A 16,428-nucleotide genomic window follows, 5' to 3' on the forward strand; every position below is an offset into this window, starting at 1 on the left:
ATGGTCAAATATGAATGGTGAGTTCCATCATTGGGAGAGATATGCCCAGGAAGCTAGAGAAGGCAGGAGGCAGAAAGGAGACACCTCACCCATTGGATTAAGGCTTAGTTGAACAATTGGATAGTTTAAAACACTCTGGTGACCACTGCCAAGGTATGTTAGAAGGCCAGGGAAGCAGTCTGTAGTAGACTAATGTCTTGTACTGCCAGAAATAAATCACATTTAGAGAAGCATTTGCTGATCTGCGGCTACCTTCCCTCTAGTTAGAACTCTCACACTACTGGGTGAGCAACTCAGGTAAACCTAATGGGCAGTACAACATGGCGACAGGAAACGTGCATGGATCCCAGCAGGATCTGGGTCATTTGAGCAAGGCCATAGAGGAACAACAGGATTTGGGTCATGTGAGCGAGGCCATCTTGGAATAGCTGGTCTTAGCCTGGCCATTGGAGGGATGACCACCCCAGAACTGCACCAGTAATAACTGTCCAGTAAGACCCAAAGTTTTCAGCTCGTGCAGCAAGAAAGAAACACAGCAGGGCCGCATGTGGTACGTTTTCTCATGACCTGTTCAACACAATTGCTAGGTGTATCGGGAGGAGCTCGATGAGTTAGTTTCCCCTATGTCGATGAGAATGTAGGCACTGTGGAGTGAGTGGCTAGAGCTCTGGCCAGGTAGAGGTCAGCCCTTCACACGGCAGGGATAGTTTGGCTTTCTCTATCCAGAACAAGCAACTGGATCCAGGTGCTCCAGCCCTGTGAGAAGGATCATGTCACCAAGCATTGTGGCAGGGGTCAGGGAACTAAAGCATGCTACCCACAGCTAGGCCACTGCTTGTTTTCTCTAAGGAAACTTGTTGGCGCAGGGCTACCCCCATTCTATCCCACAACTTCCTGTGGGTGGCTGGAGGAGGAGCAGGGCTGAGTCATTCCGACAGAGGCCTTACACACCTTCAAAGCCTAAAATACCTACCATATGGCTCTCCACAGGAACGATTTACCACCCCTGGCCTACAGCAGCCCAGGTGGGGCTGGGATGCACCTTTACGTGAGTGTCGAAGGAAATAGGCTGGGTTATTTTCGTCTTAAGGAGTGAGGAAACGCTGAAAGAGCATTTTCGGTTGAGAGCTGGCACTGGAGCTGATGTCACCTCGCTGTTGTACAGCAGCTCTAGTCAAGTTCATGAGAAGATTAGCAAGAGCTAAGCATGGCTGGGAGTAGTAGGTACCAGGCACCATTCAACCTGCTGAGTACACTTGAAGTACATATGTATGTATGTATGTATGTATGTATGTATGTATGTATGTATGGTGCACTACCATATGTATCAGGCACTATTCCACAATATACGGTGTGTACCTCGGAATTACATGTGCAATGATGCTTAATAGATACCAAGTATCGTTCCACATGCTATCTACATGGGAATTCAGTATGTACTATGTACCACTCCACATGCAGTACAGAGCAACTAAGTGTGTCTAGTGCTTAGAAGGTGCTACATGCCTCTCCACATACTGCATACATGGGAACTGATTTCATATCCCCCCATAATACTGTGATGAAGAGTACACATCTCTATGTGATGGCATCAATTAGATTAAGAAACGTCTAGGGCATTGAGAAAGCACAGTTCTTGAGTTTTCAGAGAGGATTAGCCAAGGGGGAAGGACCTGCCTGTAAAGTATAATGTCATGTGCTGTGGATGCAGATTCAATAGTAAAGAGAAAGAAAGAAGTCTGTCAGTCGCCGGCTGCTCCTTTCTCTGCTTCCTGATCCTCTGAGATGTGAGCAAGCAACCTCCCGCCACCTTGTAAGGATGTGTTGTACCTGCCAGTGGTAGACAGATAGACCTTCCTTCCATTAAAGCCCCTTTTTGTCAGATTTTCAATCAGAAAGACTCGAAAAATAATGAATCCATCCCATTTTTCCAGGTGTGCAAACACCAGGAATGTTTGCCCATGACCATCAAGCTGGGAGTAGCCTCACTGGGATTAGATTCCTGGAACCCACAGTGTAGGTACTACAATCTCAGAAATCCTAGAATTCACAGTGTAGACTCTATATTCTCAGGAAGCCAATGATGGGATACACGACTCAGGTCAAAATTGTTCATAAACCATATGTATATAATATATGTTAGACACGTGGTATCACTAGGTATCCATATCTGGCTTCAAGGTCATGATCCTCCTGCCTCAGCTTCCCAAGTCTAGGAACGCGTAAGTACGTCTGGAGTAGCATTGTATTTGTAGCATTGTTTTTATATTGCTAAACATTTGACTAACCACGCTTTCACAGTTTGTTCCCTTTGTGCCCTAGAAAACATGTCCCTCAACTGGAAGTCCCCTAAATGGGACATCCCAGGGGTGTGTCTAGTGGCTTTGTTGCTGTGGTGATGTTGTGTCAACATAGCAGTTACTGACTGTCCCCAGCAGCGAGCCACACCCATTCATTAAGTTCTGACCGTCATCATTTGTCTGCCGTGGAGCCTAGCAATGCCACCTGGTCCCTTGGAAGATTGTCCCCAGTAATGGTAAGGTCATCGTGGTCACGGCAAGCAGAAGCCATGACAGGCACTACTTTTATTTACTTATTTTGAAGCAGGGTCTCAAGTATCTCGATCTGTTCTTAAACTTGCTATGTAGCTAGGGATGACTTTGAACTTTTATCCTCCTGCCGCCAGTGCTAGGATGACAGACAGTTTCCTCCATGCCAAGGTTAAACAGTGCCAGAGATGAAACCTAGGGCTTTACACATGTTAGGACAGCAGTTTCCTAGCTGAGCCATAACCCTGCGATCCCTTGTTACTCCTTGAGAACATGCTCTGGGTTCTGTTTGGGAATTCTACCTCAGAGTAGAGGCTCCTACTTGAATCATGACCCTGCATCTCCAGAAGAGCCAGATGAACCAGGGGCCCATAGCCTTTGCCAGTAGTCAAAGTGGTACAGACACATGACTTCATGGAAAGCTCTACTTAAACAGAGGAACTTCGAAGAAGCTGTAATGAGGCCATCATCTTACTGTTAATATAGAGACAGTCTCTAACATAATCAGCTTGGTATAGACGTAACAGATATTGTCTATCTGTACCCCAAGGATAGCTATCCCAAGGGGGTGGCTAGTGGCTTTGTTACCATGGTGATATTGTGTCAATATACTAGCCACTGGAAGTGAAAAGAAGTGGGCAGTGGGGGTGTCAGTTGGTAGAGTGCTTGTCCGTTATTCATGAGACCCTAGCTTCAACCTCCAGTAACCTCCAGACACCCTCACCCACACCCTTCCAAGACACAGCCATACAGTCTGTTTTTACTAATCCACAAGTATAGCAAAGATTATGAAGTATTGTTTATAAAAGATACAAGTTAGAAATACCTTATATGACAGTTAATTAAGATATAAGAGCTAATAAATGCCTTATTAGATATAATTAATAAATTGCAATATAAACACAGCAACTATGTTGATTGTATCACCCCAAAAACTGTATAGTTGTGTAAATTTTGACTATGGAATACAATTAAATATAAAAAACAGATTAAAGTTGTATACACCATATACAATTTTATTTTATAAAATCAAAATCTATAAATCCACATAAATGTTGAATTTTAACAGATTTTTCTCTGGGGAATAACCATGTTGTCTTCTATTTTCCAGGGAGTAACTGTATGATGGCTTAAATAACCAATGAGATTGTATTTTATACTTAAATATTTCTTTTTTCCTGGGTACATTACTGATTTATCTTCTTGTTTTCACTTCTTTGGGTTTTTACTCTATTTTTCTAAGCCAACTCAAATGCAGAGTGAAATTTTCCTACCCGTGGGGAAAGGTAGATCGTTTCCCACCACCCCCCAGCATTCAGTGGTCAACGTGCACACAGGCCAGGAACTCCACGACCTGATCCAGTTCACGGCTCTGATTAAAGGATCTCCCATCCCGAGACTCAGGACCACTTATGTGAGTCTATCAGACATCTGGGCTGCTGAGGTGTATTTTGTTGTTGGTTTTTTTTTTCCTAAAGAGAGTCAGAGTTCCCGAAGTAAAGCAGGATATCAGAAGACCAGCCAAGCAGGAGCGCATGCGAACAGTCTGTGCTGTACAGCCAGTGAAACCGCTTACTCTGCAGAATGAGCCTTGGCCCGGGGGTGGGGGTACCAGCCTGATGTTGCCTTCCCAGGTATCATGCAAGCAGGAAGCTACCACACCTTCTTCAGGTTTCTGGGCTTGAGATAACTGAAACTCGTTTGGAAATCAAGAAGCATGTTTTGGTGTTTGCTGCATGCTATTAAGCACCCACCCTGACAGAACCAGGGAAGAGAGCAGGGCCTGTCCGGGTCATATTCATGAGAAATAGAGCCATGCTGAGGCCCACCTCAAGCCAATGGTTCCCACAACATAGCCATTTCTTCATATTGCTACTCGGAGCTGCTCCCATCAAGGGTGCTCAGACCTACTGAAGCTAGGCTGGGCCGATGACTGGTTCAGCTACTGGCATGCTACTCTGGACACCTCGCATGCCCCTTTCTTCTCTCTCTTCTAGAGCCCCGCCTTTGAACATAACCTGGAGCAGCATGGAACAGAATAGAGACTCCCTAGCCAATATCGACACTTCCAGAAACAGACCTGAGCCAATCCACAGCTGACCAGAGACCAGTGAAAAATCACGCTTTTTGATTCCCAGACCAAGACCAGGGGAGCCCGACTGAGGCCCGAGGGACTGTGAGCAGAGTAAAGGGCTGTGGCATGAACGCATGAAGAAATCCATGTCCATGGCATGCTAAACCACAGTTCCTGGCCAACACGTATAGAAACTGCTCGTGCTCATAAGCCCAATGCCACAGGCCCCGCAATGCTATCCTAGCACCCTGATAGTGTAAACGAATCATGCAGTCTAGATATTAAACCCAGACCTGAACGGTCAGATAGAGAGAGCTAGACAGCAGCTCTGTGGAAGAGCTGGCTTAAGGCTCCACAGTTCCTCGGAGACAGGTCCATGGATAAATCACACCCGCCTGTGTCACTTTTGGTTTCTCTCTTATGACTACATGGCCTCTTTCACTCAGGTACGCCTCTCGGACTTGATAGTTGTCTAGCGCGATTCAGGCAGCCATCTCCTCTCTGACACACGTTCAGCCTCCAGTGCTCTGTGGGCAGAAGCTTTAATCCGACTCGGCTGAATTTACAATGCATCTACAGTAGCAAGTCCGTACAGGCTGGAAATCAAAGCATAATTCAAAGGCCATAGAGGCCTGAGGAGGCAGCCAGGAGATAAATCCCAATTTCAACCTTGGCTCGACTGCAAGTTGTTTCAGTGCACTGTCAATCATATTTAAAAATAAAATAGGACTACAAAGACACCAGATGGCAGGTCCCGAGAGCAACAGTGCCATGCTGCTCAGGACTCCTTCACAAGGTTCTTAAGAAGAAAGAACTTGTGCTAGTGTGTGGGGGGAGGGGCAGTGTGTTTTCAAGGCCCAGCCGTGTTTGGCCTTAGTCACTCATTCGCAGACATTTCTGCACTTTAAACTAAAGAAAGGCAAGCAGAAGACGGAGACGGTGAGACGTAGCCAAGCTACAACCCCAGCTGGAGGTGACGCTGTAGCCATCAAACTGGCTCGTTTCTGGAGTAGGAGAGGTCACTTCTGAGAGAAAACGAGGGAGTGAGGCACTGGGGTACTCACCTTGCAGCCCTCGCAGGCACTGACGCCATAGTGGTAGCCCGATGACTTGTCCTGGCAGACGAAGCAGGGCTTGTACACCCGAGGCGGCGGAAGTGGAGATGGGGGGCTCGGGACGAGCTCCTCAGAGCTGGTACTCTGCGTCTCGATGGCTGCAGCAGAGACGAGAGGGAGAGAAGACAAGAGAAAGCACATTTTCAGTCTCTTTAGGTTTTCCCCAGTCAATTCCAACATCCATGCTCCAAGCTCAAGCAAGAGCCCTAGCGGGACTAAGCTCACAGAGGTCATTGTCCTTAGGCAGTGGGGACACTGACCCACCCCTGCAAAAGCAACCTCACATGTACCTAATTTAGAGTTCCCAGACACCATGAGGGTGATGAATACCGAGTTACGTGTGAGAAACAGAAATTCAAGTCAAGTCCCTCAGGTAGAGCCTTGTCTAAGACCAGAGGGGGTCAGGCAGAACTGAAGTCCAAGCCCTGAACCGCTCTCCTGTTTCCCCCAGCTTTCCTTCAGCTGGAGTCTTGTCTGTATTGTTTGATGCTATTGCTCACCTAACCCAAAGTTATTTATTTTTTATGACAAAATAAAGAAACCTTGAGCCCTGCGGGTCCATGGGGCTGAGCTTTTGCTATGTGGCTATAATGAATAAAAGTCATGACCTTGGGAAAGCTCAGCACTGATTTGAGCTGGCCCTGGGCCTGCAGCACCAAGAACCCCGAGCTTAGAAAGCGTAGCCTCTGGCCTGTGCTGGGAAAAGGTGCACTGTCATAAAGCCCCAGGCCAGTGTGCAGTTTGCGTTGGAGGCGGTGTAGGGCACGACTAACTTCTAACTTGTCCACAACCGGTTTCTAAACATTCGTTTAGTTTTCAGAGGAAAGGGGGGGGGTCACTATTATAGGCCCAGCTAGCCTCAAACTCCCAATTCCTCTGCTGCTGCCTCCCTGATGGTAATGCCACCATGCCTGGCTTTTTATCCCACACTATAAACCACACGATCATTATTTCCATTACCCAACCACTCAAACGCCACTGAAATGGAAACCCGTGGAGCTTGGACTAGAGTGTTCTTCCACCGAAGTCAGAATGGGGGGCTGCCCTTCCTTACTGCTGGCAAACAGAGCCCATACAATACGAGGAACATAATTGGAGGGGTCACATGCTGCTCCAGAATCTTCCACTCTCCAAATCGCTCCACAATACACAGAGTATTCCCAAGATGATCAAGTTTCTAGTTGTTGCTCTTCTCCAAATCGAGCTGGTGAGATGTCCTCTGGACAAGTTTCTTCTGCAGTCGCAGTCACGGCAGCCAAGTTCCTCCTCTTGCTGAGCCTGACGCTCACCCAGGCTGTCTTAACAGGGACACGGAGTCCCCCATATTGTACACAGTTGGCTTGGCTGTGGTAGCCCTTTCCTCAGCCTCCCCGAGCCCACACGTGCCGCCCTTGTATTGGTTCAGGTTAAGATAAGAAGGTTCAAATTAATTTGTCATCTGCCATCAGGTCACAGATAAGGTCAGACTCCTTACCACACGCTGACGGGGCTGTCATGATAATTCCTTCATCAAGGTTCACCTCCCACGATTCCCTCATTGGCCGGGTTCTAAACAATCACTTTCAATTCTTCTTGTGAACAAGACAAGCTTGCATAGCAATGAGAGACACCATCTCTACAGCCATGCCTGCAAGTGCAGCCATGTAGGGGAGGCCCAAGCTTGATCTCAGGAGCTCTGGGCTGGGTGAGGAGCATTGACAGACCCTGTGCTAGACAGGTGAGAAAATAAGCAGTCTAACCATTCTCCTCACCTACCTAGTCCAAGGCTATTGTTACCTCTCAGAGTGCCATTCTCTCAGAGGTGACTTCTGCGACAAATGTGTCCTCACTGTGGAAGGGAGTGTTGCTCTGTGGTCGAGCTTCTGCCTGACTTGTGTCACAGAATGGGTTCAATACTCAATATAAAAATCAAAGGACAGAAGAAAACTAATAAAAGGCCCCTTCTTATCCCTGGTCACTGGGTCATATTATTTTATCTTATTTTCTATAAAATTTTAACTGCTGACAAAATTTAGAAAGTTCTTTTTTTTTGTTTAAAACTTGATATTTTATGATTGCCCCCTCCCTCCCTCCACACAGCCAGTTCCAGCCCTGTGAGGCCAGGAACCCTAAATGCTGTACTTATAGCCCTGTGCCAGACCTGGGTCTTCCTACAGAGCAGGCGATCAATAAAACACTGGTTGAACTGATTCACGAACTTTCCCCTCCCCCTTTCTTTTCAAACGCCAAGAGCTCTTCTAAGTAGCTCCATGATAAAATTTGAAATCAAAAAGCATTCTTATACTCATTTGCTTCCTTAAAAAAGCAATTAGCCCTTTGGAAGAGAATCAACTATAATTATAGTATTTTCATAATTCATAGGGATCTTTGAATGAATTCACTTGGGGCAGTCTGAGTCCGAGTAGATAAATCCATTGTGATCTTTTCAGGTTAGATCTGGGACAGAGATGAAGACATCAATCTCGAGCGCCAACTTCTTCTGGAACACAGAAGCCTTGGCTCTGGGGTTTGTGGTCCAGAGGTGCCAAGTGTCCAGCAGACAGGGAGGGACTTGCTTGGGAAGTCACTGACACTTGCCAAGATCAGGTCTTAATGGAAAATATTTTCACACTCTTCCATGTCCCTTCAAAGGCTGCCCAGGAATCATGGCACCCACAAAAAAATGGTACCTGTTGAACTTAACACCTTCATCTTTGTAAAACCGTAAGGAAGTTGAGGCGTGAGTGTGTGTGGGCTCCCAGGCATGCAGCTCACAGCCTCTCCCCTTGGTCACCCACTGTGGTCTTGGGACACCCCTGCAAGACTTTTTTCCATGCTCTTAAAGGCCTTTGTTTGCCTACTAAAGTGGAATTATACTGCGGCTGGGGCCCTGTTTAGTTTCTGACATCATGACTGTAGTTCCTTGTTAGTATTTTTCCTCCAAAGCATCTCATCTCACAGGAATGGAGATCTTCACAGATCACCCCAGTGTATTTCCATCCATTTCCTTAGCGTACATTCTCAGAGCCCTTGGTCCTGCCAAGGTTGGACCCCCCAATGTAGGGGAATGTGGGGGGGAGCAGGAAGAGGGGAGGATGGGGAGGGGAACACCCTTATAGAAAAAGGAGAGGGGGATGGGATAGGGGGCTTATGTCTGGGAAACTGGGAAAGGGAGTAATATTTGAAATGTAAATAAAAAAAATATCCAATAAAAGAAAAAAATATCAGAATTGTAATTATTAATTTTAACAGAGATGATATTTCAAAACACTTTTGTTAGCGTTTAATTCATGCTGATAAACTGACTTCTAGGAAGGCTGCCCCCTCTCACGGCCTTCGCTCCCATGCACATCCTCCAGGTCGGGTTGGGGTGCGTTTCTGCTCTTACATCAACGGCTCTGCAGGCCCCTCAACAGGAGCACTCTGCCCTTCACGTGAACGGGGCATGAGCTCCATTGAACGGTTACTCTGGTTCGTCTCAGAGAGTAGTAAATCGAGTTCTGTCAGGGCCGGACTCAGTTGTCACAGCCATGCCCTGAATCTCAAAAGTGGGTGATGAATTTCTATAAACACGCCATTCCAATACCTGTCCTGAGGGGAACTCTGCATTTTATCTTCCCACTGAGGAAACAGAAGGGGAAGTGAGCTAATCCCACACAGTGTGAGAAACAGGAGGGTAAGGAGAGGCCTGTAGACGTACAAAATCCCTAAAGGTTTTAACATTTCAAAGAGGCCGAGAAGAGCCGTCTGTGGATGAGCAGCATTTATAACCGTGAATAGACGGAGAAGGCTTTTCCGGAAATCTCTTCCAAGCAAGCAACCGAGTGCTGCACTTGGATCCTCACCAACCAGCACGGCCACCGGCCTGTTCACCACACCACAAAGGACTCCCACACCCTCATTCGGAGCCCGGTTGCTTGAAACCAGAGGGACCTGCATTATGCTAGGCTGCGTCGTGGGCTCTGTGAGGCTCCAATGAGCATGGCATGGTGAGGCAGGCCTTTCTTCCCAGCTCTTTAGGAGGCTGAGGTAGGAGAGGAAGGTGGGAAGCCTGGGCTACGGAATGACTTCAGAGCCCGACCTAGGAAGCTCAATGAGATCCTGTCTCAAAATGTTAAAAAAAATACCAAAAAATCTGCTGTAGTTAAATGCCTAGTATATGTGGGACCATGGGTGGAATCCCCAGCTCTAAAAGAATAAATGTGTTTTTATGTAGTCTATGGTTCTATGTTTCCTCTATGTGACCTATAAAATGACAGGAAACCAAAGGGACTAAAATGAAAATTTTCAAAAGAACTGTGGGTAAACGTTCCAGTGCATGCTGTAGAAGAGACACCAAGGAGTGGCACCAAGATAGAAGAGGAAGGAGGATTTCAGTGGATCTTCCTGGTCTCGAGTACAGCACAAAAACACTGTGGCAGAGTTTATCAGCATTCTTCTTCTTGTTACCTGCATGCTCACCTTCCTTCCCACAAAGAGACGAGAATCAGTGGGGGACAGAGGTGGCTCTCCTTCCAAGGGACAGTTTTAGTATTTAAGGTGGATTCCCTTTTACTGAACACCTTTGGTACTTAAGGTGGATACAGATGGCTTAGCCATTGATCTGCTCACCGTCACCCTGTTTAAATCAATAATCTATTAGTCCCTTTAAATTAGAGCTGGATTCGTCAAATGCCCTTGAGAGGCCTCAAACATTTTCTCCCTTATTCCAGGCAAGCACAATCAGTCTACAGAATGATAAAAATTTTGCAGGGAAACTCTGCCGGCTCAGCAGACAATGCGTTCTGTATTAGCTCATTCAGCAGTTTCAAACGGGCCAAAAAAGCAGCTGGTAGAGTTCCCACGGGGAAAGACGCTCGTGACATCCAATAAAGCAGACGCACCGCAGCCATCCCGGTAGACCGCAGGCTAGGGAGTCAGTCTCGGAGGAACGATTCCCATCCACCCCTCGCCTCCTGCTTTTCTCCATTTCCTTCCTGACTGACTCTGTCCCATCAGGTCACCGCCTCTCCAACCAGCAGCATCATCCAATTGCGAACCAGATGGGGAGCTGGCTTCTTTGCTAGGACACGGGTAGGGAAGGGGAGCCTGGCTGTAGAGCTGAGGAATGCCTGGGCCTATGGTCATATAGAAGCCATGTCCACATCAGAGAGGCTGACAGCCCTGCTTGGCGATACATGTATCTTGGGGACTGGGGACTTTTGAGAACTAAGAAGGAGCCAAACTTGCAGTTAGATTATTTGTACCCCACCACTACTACAGCACTCACGGGGCTGGTCCTTGAGGAAAACTTAGTGATCTGCTTGCCTTGCCCTTCTCTCTTTCTCCCTCCCTCTTTCCCTCCCTCCCCCTCCCTCTTTCCCCTCCCTCCCCCTCCCTCCTTCCCCTCCCCTCTCCTTCTTTCCTTCTTCTCCGTATGTTTCTTGTCATGTGTAGCACAGGCTAGCTTCAAATTCACCACGCTGCTAAGGCTGGCTTTGAACTCTTGACCCTCCTGTCCTACCCATCAGTGTTCCTCAAAGTATGGCCCACAGTAGGAGCACTTCACAGTTAGGAGAGATGGTGCATGACTTCTCAGCTAGTCTGTGGTGAAGGGCCATTCCCAAGCTCATCTTTCATAAATGGAATCAAAATGCAATCAAAACCACATTAGAGACCGCGGAAAGCAAAGACCATTCCAAGGCAACAACTAGAAACTAGCTCTAAGAGACAAAAATCATACCTTCAGTTTGGTGGAAAAGGTCTGCCCCTCTCCCACTGGGACTGGCAGCAAAGACCAGCACAGAGATCCCACCTGCCCACCTCGGCTGCTGGTGAGATCTGTGCCCACTGAGCCAACACAAAAGCCCAGCCGGTACCACACAGAGGCAGCACTCGTAAACACTGCCGGAAACGCAGGGCTTGCTTCAAAGCAAAAAGGAAAAACCTTAAAACAGAACAGAACCCAAAACACAGCTGCCCCTTAAGTGGGTATTGCACTCAATGTCTGGACTCACCTGGGAAAACACAGTATAAATGTCCCTTTGTCAACAAACCTGAGTGTGGCTTAAATACACAGAACGTCTCCAACAATAGCTGCTTGACAATTCCTTTCGTGCTTGGCATTTTTTCTAAAGGTTAGATTAAGCAGATAACACGTTTAAGAGCTCAGTAGACCCTTTGGCCTTTGTGAGAACTAATTTACAGCCCACTAGCCCCTGTTGACAGATTACAGGCTCCTATGTTTGGCTTGATTAGAGACAGGCAGGCAGGCGGCAGGCATCAGGCACCATGAAAGGCCTACCCCTTTACTAGAACCTTCTGATTAAGACAGGGTTTTAACGCAGCCTCTGGGCAGCTGATACTTACGTGGAAAAGCAGCTGGAAAGCAAAAGGCATTTCCTGCACAGCCCCTGGGGACTTTGGAGCCTAACTCTGGGGTATGCGGGTAGGACTCGTTGCAGCTAATCAAGGGCAAGCGGCACGTTGCATTTGGTCAAAACATGCAGTTAGGTTTGATTTTTGTTGGCACCAGAGAGCCAATCTGGGTCCCCCGCCCTCCTCCATTTTTTCTGAGGATTCTCTGCAGGATCGCAAAGTCCACTGGCTCAGCTCACATACAGAGGGGAGAAAGTCAAAGGAAACGCCAAAGTTCAACTAAAGTACAAGTAATTAGAACCAGATTCGGCCGTTGCATATGCGCATGCGCGGGCGCGCTTGCACAGCCTTTTTATTAACTTGTCATTTGCAGGCCTAGGGACCCCGGGATGGGATGTGTGGAAAACTCTGCACCAACCATGCCTGGGGAGAAGGCTCATGGGCCTCGAAAAAGGTGCTTTGTAAGCCTGCAGTTCTCTAGGAGGGCTGGCCCTGAAGTGATGCAGCCCTAGGAGGCTTCACAGAGAGGTGGGACAGCAGCAAAGGGAAACCCCACCCCAGCTTTAGTGTCCAGGCTGAGTAACCTGCAGGTGACCCCGGCCTGCCGGCACTGGGCACTGTGTGTGCTTGCCCTAGTCAGCGCTGACCCTAGAGAAGCTGGAAAAGAGGTGTGAGACTCTCCCCTACTATGACCGTGCATGTAACAGGTGCTGAACATAAGGCAGGGGTTGAAAAGCTCCGTGCCGGGTTGGGGATTTAGCTTAGTGGTAGAGCGCTTGCCTAGAAAGCGCAAGGCCCTGGGTTCGGTCCTCAGCTCCGAAAGAAAAGAAAAGCTCAGTGCTACAGACTGATTTCTGAGCCACTAAAGGAAGCCTTTGCTTTTCATAGGATAGTGCCTGATCCTCATCTGGATGATGTGTTAGGGCATAGAACCCAGCCTGTCCCGAGATTGTGGACCACCTGGCAATTCCTCTGCACATTAATATCTAGGTTCTCTAACATAAAAAGGTCATCCACTACCCTCATCACCTCCCAATTGATTCCATTTTTCTGGGTCTACTTGGCTTGGGAGCGTTTCAAGCCTTAAGATGTAGGCTTTGTGGAAGTAGCTTGTGATAACCCAGGAACTCAATTCTTACTCATGAATTTGGCTGTGGCTTCTACCTGGTGCTGTAAGAAACCTGAAGGAACAGTATCTGTTGTCTACTGGGTAGTGGTCTTGCTAACCCATCACCCCTCCCTAAAACGATGGGGAGGGAAGGAACAGGGGCTCTATCCTGTGTTGAAACAAATTCTGCTCTCTTTAATCCTCACAAATAATTTCCCAACACTGACATGATTCAAGTTCTGGGTCTCAAAAGAGAGAGAGGCTACTGTTCAGCTCGTGACCCCACCTGTATGAGCTCACCAGCAGTTGGAGACATCACTCTGGGGAATGACTTTTACCATAGTTAATGATGTCATACTTTCACAGGGGACCACAACAACATGACACCTATATTTCATCTTCATCCCATGCATCCCACTTCAAGGAACATAGGTGAAGGGTCCTTTACAAGGTGTTCTGTGTGAGGCTGTTACCTGGGACATCTTAAGTCAGCTCAGGACAGGGTTCAAATAGACCTTCCCTGAAAAGCACAAGGGGCTGACATTTCTAACTGTGTATTAATGATCAGGCTGGAGACGGAGCTACGTCGAGAGAACATACCCTGAGTGGCCTCAGGAATCAGGTCAGCATGGGACCCATTGGGGCCAGAGTATCAAGATCCCCTAGAGAGATTACCCCAATGACACATGGGTCTGTTCCACATTCTACTTCTAAATCAGGAGTCTCATGGCTTTTAAGATGATATTGTACTAACATTGTTTTCATGCGCTCAGCTATCCCATGTGGAAAGTAGACTCAAACACAAATATTAAGGCATCCATGATGCAGGCACACCTTTATGTGTGTTCTGAAGGCCAGGTTGTCGTCAGCCTGACAGAAAAGTAACAGGAAAGCCAGTGTGGTGGCTCACATCTGTCACTGTAGCACCCCAGAAGCTGAGGCAGGAGCATTATGAGTTCGAAGCCAGTCTTTGCTACAGCAAGTTCAGGACAGCCTGGGCTACACAGCAAACTCTTGTCTCAAAAATAAAATAAAAGTTAAAAGGAGGAAAATGAAAGCAGTGGGCAGGTGATTTTCAGAAAGCAACATTGAAGTCCTCTTAGCCATACTCTGCCAGGGTTATGTCCTGAGGCGACATCGGCATGAGTAACTCATACAAGAATTTAGCCAAACCGCTCTTCTCAGAAACAGCTCTGCTTGGTTGCATATATGTTCCCTGGAGGTTTTCTGTTATTTCTTACGGGTATATACCATGTGTACAGCCTACAATGACCGTGAAGCTAATTTAACTCTCACAGTACAGGTTTTTGTGATGATGTCATGCACCTGTATAGACTTTGTGGTAGCGATTGTAGGAGTTCATGGGCTTGGCTCCCACATCAACTAGACATCACCTCCATCTACCACACATGAACTCAGTAACTGTGTTGCTTTGTCTACTTCTCTTAGTCCCACTGGTTCCTTCCTGAAGATTCAGATAACCCTAAAACTCTTGTTGGTGAGTGAAAAGCAATATTTGGAACGTGCCTAGCATCCAGGAATGGCTCACGGTGTCCTGGGTCTTAATGGACCCTTCCTGCAAACGGTTTTCTTCCACCTTCCTGATACTAAGGCAGGGATTCTTAATCAGCGCCACCGTTTCCTGTAGGGACACTGGCATATTCTGGGCTGTTGCCGTGGGGTCTGTTGTTTGAGAGTTGGGGGCCAACAGCCTCTGCTCTAGGACTAAGACACAAGTAGGCAGACAAATCAGCAAGCCACAAGGGACACACACTAAGACCAGTGACCACGAGATGGCACAGGTTTGAGGGGGGACTGACAATCACATCACCCTTCCAGCAGGATTTCCACCCAAGCCAGGCAATGTTACTTCTTGTACACAGTGGCACTGGAGCTGGGCTCCTCCTTTCCCTGCCCCACCAGCTCTTGCAGGCCACTCTACCTGTCAAGTGCCTTCTGTGCATCTTTCTTATATTTTTGGTTGTGAGCTTAGCCTTTAACGGCTGAGCCATCTCTCCAGCTCCTGTGCATCTTTCTTATAACCAACTTTATGTTTGTGTCAGACCTGTTTTGGCTTTCTATACTAAAAGAGTGACTAAAGACAAACCCAGCCAGGAACTCTAGTACCCTCGAGACAGAGTCATCAGATACGGTCTACGACATCTCATAGGGCCTTTCCTCCAAACACAAAATGGCTTAACGCAAATTACAAAGAATGCTGAAGTGGGAAAGGCAAGGTGAGCAAGGTGAAGAGAGACCTCGTAGGAAGGCACTGGAGAGGGATGCAGGGGATCAGAGAGGTAGTTTCCTCGTAGCTCAGCTAAGTGAGGACAGAGAGCATTGGTAGTCACCTTGGCTCTTATGGCTAGCATCCATTCTGCAGGCTGAGGGGTGCGTGATTACTGAATCCTAAAGCGTGTTTCTCAATGGCTACAGCGAGGAGGCATGGAAACACACAGGCATGGTCGCTGACTCTGGGTTATTAGAGCGCTGAGACAGAAGGATAAGGTCGATGTGTTAATATTGCTCACAGTCACCACAGGAGTGACAAGTGCCTCTGGGGCGTCACCAAATAACGGCATCAGCAAGAGTAAACAGGTTTCAGTGAAGCAGGTGGCACGCTAGTCACCCACAAGCTGTACTGAGCTTCCTGTATGCATTAATTCCCAGGGGGGAGCCTAGAGAGCATTGGATATAGCAGCCTTTTAGAAGTGCACAGGGTGGAGAGGCAGCGCAAGCTCCTAGCAACGGGGCCAGGGAACTGCTGGACATGTCTCTTAACTTGAATTGCCTTGGGCTCAAGAGTACAAGAGCCAGGGATCAGGAGAAGATGGTCATATGCTTTTAAAACTTCTATGGCTCTCACAGGCCACTCTGCCCTGTCAAGTGCCTTCTGTGCTCCTTTCCTACAACCAACTTTAAGTTTGTGTCAGAGCTGTTTTGGCTTTCTGTACTAAAAGACTGACTTAAGACAAACCCACCCAGGAACTCTTGTACCCTTGAGACAGAGTCATCAGATATGGTGACATCAGCAGAAAGACAGGGAGAAGGGAATGATGCAGGTTTTTTGTTTGTTTTGTTTTGTTTTGTTTTTCTGGGTTGGGGACCCGAGCCCGACCCAGTATAGGGCCTCATGGTCCAGCCACTCACACACCAGGCTGTCCCCTCACTCCTGCAGGCACCACACGTCCAAAGTTAACTTGGAGCGGCACTCTGGTAGCCAAGAGTCAGCTGCTGTCCCGCTTC

At 47.7% G+C, this 16,428-nt stretch overlaps 1 protein-coding gene across 2 annotated transcripts in view; it reads right to left on the bottom strand.

Annotated features, from left to right (window-relative positions):
* Rarb (retinoic acid receptor beta) overlaps nt 1-16,428 on the bottom strand; it is a 333,644-nt gene that overhangs the window by 103,651 nt on the left and 213,565 nt on the right. For both annotated transcript variants that reach the window (XM_032918146.1, XM_032918147.1), the window contains exon 2: nt 5,688-5,836. In XM_032918146.1, the coding sequence (XP_032774037.1) occupies nt 5,688-5,836 (149 nt within the window). The remainder of the gene's footprint in view (nt 1-5,687; nt 5,837-16,428) is intronic.

This window comes from Rattus rattus, chromosome 12 (assembly GCF_011064425.1).
Source record: "Rattus rattus isolate New Zealand chromosome 12, Rrattus_CSIRO_v1, whole genome shotgun sequence".
In the NCBI taxonomy this organism is placed as follows: Eukaryota; Metazoa; Chordata; class Mammalia; order Rodentia; family Muridae; genus Rattus; species Rattus rattus.